This window comes from Mustelus asterias, chromosome 14 (genome assembly GCF_964213995.1).
Source record: "Mustelus asterias chromosome 14, sMusAst1.hap1.1, whole genome shotgun sequence".
NCBI classification, from domain to species: Eukaryota; Metazoa; Chordata; class Chondrichthyes; order Carcharhiniformes; family Triakidae; genus Mustelus; species Mustelus asterias.
The window spans coordinates 7,074,800-7,082,788 of record NC_135814.1 but is presented as its reverse complement, the minus strand read 5'-3'; the positions used below and the strand labels follow the sequence as shown (position 1 = coordinate 7,082,788).

Genomic DNA, 7,989 nt, shown 5'->3' with positions numbered 1-7,989 from the left:
GAACCCGGGTTCTTGGCGCTGTGAGGCAGCCGCGCTAACCACTGTGCCATTCACAATAGAAAGTGCCAGAGAAGCTCAGCAGCCATACAGTATGTTATAATTTTGAGGTACAGTTTCCTCTTCTCTCAGTCTGGCTGCTCCTTTCCTGCTCTGATGTGGAGATGCCGGCGTTGGGCTGGGGTAAACACAATAAGAAGTCTCACAACACCAGGTTAAAGTCCAACAGGTTTATTTGGTAGCAAAAGCCACTAGTTTTTGGAACAGGCTGCTCCTTTACCTGAGGAAGGAGCAGCGCTCCGAAAGCTTATGGTATTTGCTACCAAATAAACCTGTTGGACTTTAACCTGGTGTTGTAAGACTTCTTACTGTGTTTACCCTCACCTTGGCCCTTCACCTTTCCCTGGCCCCTCCCACTCCCTGCCCCGTTTCCCTGCCCCCCCTCTTACCCTGGCCCCTCCCCCTCTCCCTGGTCCCACCCCCTCAGCCCCCTCGCCCTGGCTCTTCACCTTTCCCTGGCCCCTCCTCCGCGCCCTGGTCCCGCCCCTTTCTCCTGGCCCCTCCCTCTTTCCCGACCCCTCCCCCCTCCTTGGCCCCGCCCCTTTCCCTATGCCCCTCCCCCTGGCCCCTCTCCCCCTCCTGCGCTAAGATGGCGGACTGGGTGGACTCTCTCTTTGACTCCCGTTCCTTCCCGCGCTGTGGGCTCCAGGAGTTCAGTGTGAGTGTCTCTCCCGCGGCAAGGCGGCTATTCGGATCGCAGGGCTCGGCTCCGGTGGCGGCTCACTGAGCCGGGCCTCCCGCCCCGGACTTGGTTGAGTTCGCTACCCGGCGCTGAGCGCAACGCTGGCGGCGCCGCTCCAAACTCCAGGCCGCGGCTCGGGGGCCTGTGAGCGGGATTACAAGCCGCCCGGGGCTGGGAGGCGGCAGCTTGCCCTCCACTCAGCATGAATATCTTTATCATCAATCCGTTCCCGGCTTTGCTTTGAGATTTGCAGTCTGAAATAATAATAAAAGGCTGTTTAATCTGGCAGTTGTGGCTGGGCTGGGGGCAGAATGGGATGTTTACCTGCTGGGAATGGGGGTCAGTGGAGTTGGGTCTGGCTCCCATGGACAATAGAGGGGCTGAGGGGGTGTGAGCTGGAGGTGCCGGAGCTCTGGGCTCAGACATGCAGCTTAGAGGGTGAGGAAAAGGGATGGAAACAGCTGGACGGGCAGCCCTGACCTTGCTGAGGCACAAATTAGTCAACTTTTCAATGTATTGAAGGGGTAGATTAGTTGGGGAGTCCAGGACTATGAGGGATTACAGCCAGACCTTTCAGACGCAAACAAAAACAGAAAATGTTGGGGAAACTCAACAGGTCTGACAGCACTCTGCGGAGCGAGAATAGAGCCAATGTTTCGACTCTGGATGACCCTTCATCAGACCCAAACTCGAGTGAAGTTGGTTCACTTATTCACACACAAGATGAGGGTCCGTTTAGCTCAGTTGGATGGACAGCTGGTTTATGATGTCAACAACGTGGCTTCAAATCCCGTTCCGCATTCTCAACCTTGTCCCTTGCCTGAGGTGCGCTGATCTTCAGGTTAAATCACCACCAGTCACCCCATTGGGGGTGGCACAGTGGTTAGCACTGCTGCCTCACAGCGCCAGGGACCCCGGTTCGATTCCTGGCTTCGGTCACTGTCTTTTGGAGTTTCCACGTTCTCCCCATGTCTACGTGGGTTTCCTCCAGGTGCTCCGGTTTCCTCCCACAGTCCAAAAATGTGCAGGTTAGGTGGATTGGCCATGGTAAATTGCCTCTTAGTGTTAGGGGGATTAGCTCGGGTAAAATGCATGGGGTTATGGGGATAGGGCCTGGGTGGGATTATTGATGCAAACTCAATGAGCTAAATGGCCTCCTTCTGCACTGTAGCGATTCTACAAAGTGGCTTCAACCCCTATCCTGCCTTCTCAACCTTGCCCCTTGCTTGAGGTATGCTGATTCTCCGGTTAAATCACCACCAGTCACCCGATAGTCATCTGGGACTATGGTGACTTTATAGAAAATTAGAATTCCTTTCTGTGAATGACAAATGGTGCTATGTTATTTGTTAATTGTAAATCTGGGATTGTTATCTGGTTAATTAAAGGTATTTATGGGATATGGGAAAAGAAGTTTAGTCATGGATCAGCCATGACCGTACTAAAATGTTCCAGGGCCTAAATGGCAGGCTCCTGTTTCCAAGTTCCTACTAACTTGGTGGCGGTGACAAGCAGGTGTTTGATAGATAACAAAATCCAGGGGTTACCCTTGCCTTACAGGGTGATACTGGAAGATTGAGATCTGGCAGAACTGGCGGTTCAATGGTTAATCTAGCTGTTCGCCAATCGTGCTCCTTGGGTTTGAACTGTGTATCAGTAGTATAGTTTGATTTGATTTATTATTGTCACATGTATTGGGATACAGTGAAAAATATTGTTTCTTGCACATTATACAGACAAAGCATACAAACCATTCATTGAGAACATAGGGGAGATGGAAAGGAGAGGGTGCATAATGTAGTGTTACAGTCAGAGCTAGGGTGTAGGGAAAGATCAACTTGATATAAGATAGGTCCATTCAAAAGTCTGCTTGCAGCAGGGAAGAAACTGTTCTTGAGTCGGTTGGTATGTGACCTCAGACTTTTATACCTTTTTCCCAATGGAAGAAGATGGAAGAGAGAATGTCCGGGGTGTGAGGGGTCCTTGATTATGTTGGCTGCTTTTCCGAGACAGCGGGAAGTGTAGACGGAGACAATGGATGGGAGGTTGGTTTGCGTGATGGACTGGGCTGCGTTCACAACCCTTTGTAGTTTCTCGAAGTTTTGGTCAGAGCAGGAGGCATACCAAGCTGTGATACATCCAGAAAGAATGCTTTCTATGGTGCATCTGTAAAAATTGGTGAGAGTCTTAGCTTACATGCCGAATTTCCTTAGCCTCTTGAGAGACGTTGGTGGGCTTTCTAAACTATAGCGTTGGCGTGGAGGGACCAGGACTGGTTGTTGGTGATCTGGACAGCTCGGAACTTGAAGTTCTCGACCATTTCCACTTTTGTTACTGGACTAATAATCCAAAAGCCTGGACATCAAAGACGTTAGTTCAAACCCTATGGCAGCTGGGGAACTTCAATTCAATAAATTAAATAAAATTGCCATCAAAAGCTAATATCAGTAATGGTGACCATGAAACAACTTGATTGCTGTAAAATCCCACCAGATTTACTAATGTCCTTTCTGGGTCAGGCCTGCACAGGATTACAGACCCACAGCAATGTGGTTGACTCTAAACTGCCCTGTGAAATGGCCCAGCAAGCCCTTGTGTTGTATTCAAGGAGGCAGCTCACCACCACGTTTTCAAGGGTAAATAGGCGATAGCCACATTCTGTGAATGACTTTAAAATAAAGGGTATTGAATGATAAAGATGGGGAGTGTACCAAGGAGAATAACTGGGAGGGGCAACATTGAAGAATTTTCTGGGAACAATAAAGGAAGGAAACAAATGGTTGAACAAATCAACCGATGCAGAAGTATCTGGGTGACTGAACAGCCAGAGACTAGGTAGTTGTATCTGCTTATTGTATTAATTTTAATGTGCATGTGTTTTAGTGCTGCTATTCTGTATGCTGTGAGTGTAGTTACTATCATTAGCATGTTGCTGTGAAGTAATTTCACCTGAGAGAACTCCACTTAGACTTGATGCCTCAGTGTGGTGTCAATACAGGTCTAATACACAATCAGAAGTCTCACAACACCAGGTTAAAGTCCAACCGGTTTATTTGGAATCACGAGCTTTTGGAGAGTTGCTCCTTCATCAGGTGAGTGATGGGTTGGGATGCATTCACAACCTTTTGTAGTTTCTTGTGGTCCGAGCAGGAGCCATACCAAACCGTGATACAACCAGATAGGATGCTTTCTATGGTGCATTTGTAAAAATTTGAGAGAGAAGATGAAGGAGCACCTGATGAAGGGGCAGCGCTCCGAAAGCTCGTGATTCCAAATAAACTTGTTGGGCTTTAACCTGGTGTTGTGAGGCTTCTTACTGTGCCCACCTCAGTCCAACGCCAGCATCTCCACATCATAATACATCATCAGGAAGGGAGCTGTTAAATTTTCTGGACCTTCAGTGAACCGAGACAGATTATTTTGTATCTGTTCAGAAGATCACAACACTCACTTGTTCTTTCGCAAACTTGCTGAGTAGGGAGCAGACCTTTGCCAAATCGTTTCTGCAGTTTTGGGCCATTAGCAGAGAGTGACCCCAGCCTCCGTCACCACTTATTGACCCAGGTTGAAGTTGGAATGTTCAGCAATGGAAAAAATAACATGTCACTTGCTACTCGGGAAGCCAAAGAAAAGTTTGCCAAATGTGCAGACCTTCCAACCTGATGAAAATTTTATGAGGGTAAAGATCCAGCCAAATGTGGGCTCTCTCATGTTGATTCATTGGCTTGCTTCATGCACCCAAGTACTCACTGGTCTATCATGAACCAATATAATAACAATGCCAATGAACCCGAGTATGGAGGGAGAGTCAAGTGCAAAATATGAATAAGTAAATATTATTCTGCTTTGGGACATTTGAATAGATTGTTTCTAAATAATATTTGAAGAGTTTTGAGCTAAATCCAGGAATGTGCAGCATCCAAGAATGAAGGGAGAAGTTGGGAGGGATTTTTTAAACCATTTTCAACACCCAGTCAGTAGTACTGATAGAAGTAGAATCCATAATTGCCATTAAAAATTATATGGATCAATATTTACATAGGCAGGAGAGAAAATGGCCATGTAGCCATGCTGGTGTTTATGGTGCTTTTCTTCATACTTTATCACTAGCAAGGTGCCACAGTGATTAGCACTGCTGCCTCACAGCGCCAGGGCCTCGGGTTCGATTCCAGCCTTGGGTGACTGACTGTGTGGAGCCTGCACGTTCTCCCCATGCCTGCGTGGGTTTCCTCTGGTTGCTCCGGTTTCCTCCCACTGTCCAAAGATGTGCGGGTTAGGTGGATTGGCCATGATAAATTGCCCCTTAGTGTCGGGGGGATTAGCAGGATAAATATGTGAGGTTACAGGGATAGGGCCCGAGTGGGTTTGTTGTTGGTGCAGGCTTGATGGGCCAAAATTGCCGCCTCCTGCTGCTGTAGCGATTCAATGAATATATATCCTATTCCTTTATGTGCTGTACTTACTTAGCATGCCTTTAAATTATTATTGATAAAAGTATTTCAATGATTTAGATTCATTGCTCTAATGGATAACAGAGACGCAGCCCAGTTATGACGAGCCAAATGGCTGCATTGGAAAGTTCACTATGGCAGCCTAAATGGGCTAGGTGCCTCTTTACAAAGAGCTCATTTATATTTAGTCTGACATTCATTATTTCCTGTCACCCTTTACCTGATAGAAGCTTCTAAGTCCAATTGGGGCAGATCGAAAGAGGTCTATTGTCACTGGGTTGGTCTATTGTTAAGGGTTGGTTGGATCTCATCCAGAGTCCTATGTCAAGTCCTTAACTTCCGAAAGAATACTGTTACTCCTGAGATTGTGCAGAAGTCAGCTCCGAAAGCGATTTCTGGCATCAGGAAAGTTAACCTATTGCCAAGCGTAACAGAAGTGTAGTACTCTGTGTTTGCAGAAAGAGAGAATTTGAGGTAATCTCACTGAAGTTAAAGTTGATTAATGCGATTGTTTTTCACCATATCAAAGCGTCGGAAAATCCGAGAGTGGCAGTTACAAACGAGCAAATAATGAGTTAAGGATAATCAGGTGAAACCGTTTTTATGGTGATAAGCTGAGTAGGTTACCAAGGAAAATCAGTGCAGTGACCAGTATGAATGAGTTCAAGAGGCAAAGATGTTTGTTTCTGCAGAGGTCAGGAGTTGAGGGATAGAATGGGGTTAGTTGGTAAGGTTGAGGGCAGTCAGAGGGTCAGAATGGCCTTTTGGTGTTTCGGAAAATGTTGAAGCTGAAGGTGAAGTTGGTGATGTGTTTCCAGGAGTGCCGACTTTGCTTATCACTTGGACGCAAGTAAATGGTACAGCAGCCTTCCATTGCAATACTGCACCAGTAATCATGAGTTGTGGCAAGTAGTGAGATTGGATTAAATAAATCTGACAATTTGTCACCCAGAACCAGGGAATCAATAACCATGAAAGCTGTCAGATTGTCAGTAAAACCAAACTTCTTGTGGCACCTTCCAAACGCGTGACCATTACCACTCAGAAGGACAAGGATGGCTAACATATGCGAGCATCACCACCTGCAAATCCTCCTCCAAGCTGCAAACCATCTAAGTGAGTGGGCGAGGGTCTGGCAGATGGAGTACAATGTTGGGAAATGTGTGGTCATCCATTTTGGTGGGAATAACAGCAAAATGGGCGGCACGGTAGCACAGTGGTGAGCACTGCTGTTTCACAGCTCCAGGGACCTGGGTTCGAATCCCGGCTCGGGTCGCTGTCTGTGTGGTGTTTGTACGTTCTCCCTGTGTCTGCGTGGGTTTCCTCCAGGTGTTCCGGTTTCCTCACACAGTCCAAAGATGTGAGGGCTAGGTTGATTGGCCATTCTAAATTGCCCCTTAGTGTCCCGGGATGCATAGGTTAGAGGGGTTAGTGGGTAAATATGTAGGGATATGTGGATAGGGCCTGGGTGGGATTGTGGTTGGTGCAGACTCGATGGGCCAAATGGCCTCTTTCTGCACTGTAGGGTTCTATGATTCTATGAAAATGGACTATTATTTAAGTGGTAAAAAATTGCAGCATGCTGCTGTGCAGAGGGACCTGGGTGTCCTTGTGCAGGAATCTCAAGGAGTTGGTTTGCAGATGCAGCAGGTAATTAAGAAGGCAAATGGAATTCTGTCCTTCATTACTTGAGGGATGGAGTTTAAAAACTGCAAGATTATGTTGCAGCTGTATAAGGTGCTGGTGACGCCACACCTAGAGTACTGTGTACAGTTTTGGTCTCCTTACTTGAGAAAGAATACACTGGCATTGGAGGGGGTGCAGAGGAGATTCACTAGGTTGATTCGGAGTTGAGAGGGTTGGCTTATGAGGAGAGACTGAGTAGACTGGGGCTATACTCATTGGAATTCAGAAGAATTAGGGGACATTTTATAGAAACATATAAGATTATGAAGGGGATAGATAAGATAGAAGCAGGGAAGTTGTTTCCACTGGCGGGTGAAACTAGAACTAGGGGGCATGGCCTCAAAATAAGGGGGAGCAGATTTAGGACTGAGTTGAGGAGGAACTTCTTCATCCAAAGGGTTGTGAATCTGTGGAATTCCCTGCCCAGTGAAGCAGTTGAGGCTACCTCATTGAATGTTTTTAAGGCAAGGATAGATACATTTTTGAGCAGTAAAGTAATTAAACATTATGGTGAGCGGGCGGGTAAGTGGAGCTGAGTCCACAAAAAGATCAGCCATGATCTTATTGAATGGCGGATCAGGCCCGAGGGGCCAGATGGCCTACTCCTGCTCCTTGTCCTTATGTTCATTCTCACATGGAATTATATCACCATTCCTTCAGTCTAGCTGGGTCAGAACTGCCACCATACACAACTGTGGGTGGACCTGTACTGCATAGAACATAGAACATAGAACATTACAGCGCAGAACAGGCCCTTCGGCCCACGATGTTGCACCGACCAGTTAAAAAAAAAACTGTGACCCTCCAACCTAAACCAATTTCTTTTCGTCCATGAACCTATCTACGGATCTCTTAAACGCCCCCAAACTAGGCGCATTTACTACTGATGCTGGCAGGGCATTCCAATCCCTCACCACCCTCTGGGTAAAGAACCTACCCCTGACATCGGTTCTATAACTACCCCCCCTCAATTTAAAGCCATGCCCCCTCGTGCTGGATTTCTCCATCAGAGGAAAAAGGCTATCACTATCCACCCTATCTAAACCTCTAATCATCTTATATGTTTCAATAAGATCCCCTCTTAGCCGCCGCCTTTCCAGCGAAAACAATCCC

The 7,989-nt window shown here is 47.0% G+C and overlaps 1 protein-coding gene across 1 annotated transcript in view; it reads left to right on the top strand.

Moving 5' to 3' along the window:
- The first annotated feature begins 629 nt into the window (after positions 1-629).
- The window catches only part of cnppd1 (cyclin Pas1/PHO80 domain containing 1), a 34,069-nt gene continuing 26,709 nt past the window's right edge, over positions 630-7,989 (top strand). The window contains exon 1 of the mRNA XM_078227846.1: positions 630-715. Within this exon, the coding sequence (XP_078083972.1) occupies positions 647-715 (69 nt within the window). The 5' untranslated portion in view covers positions 630-646. The remainder of the gene's footprint in view (positions 716-7,989) is intronic.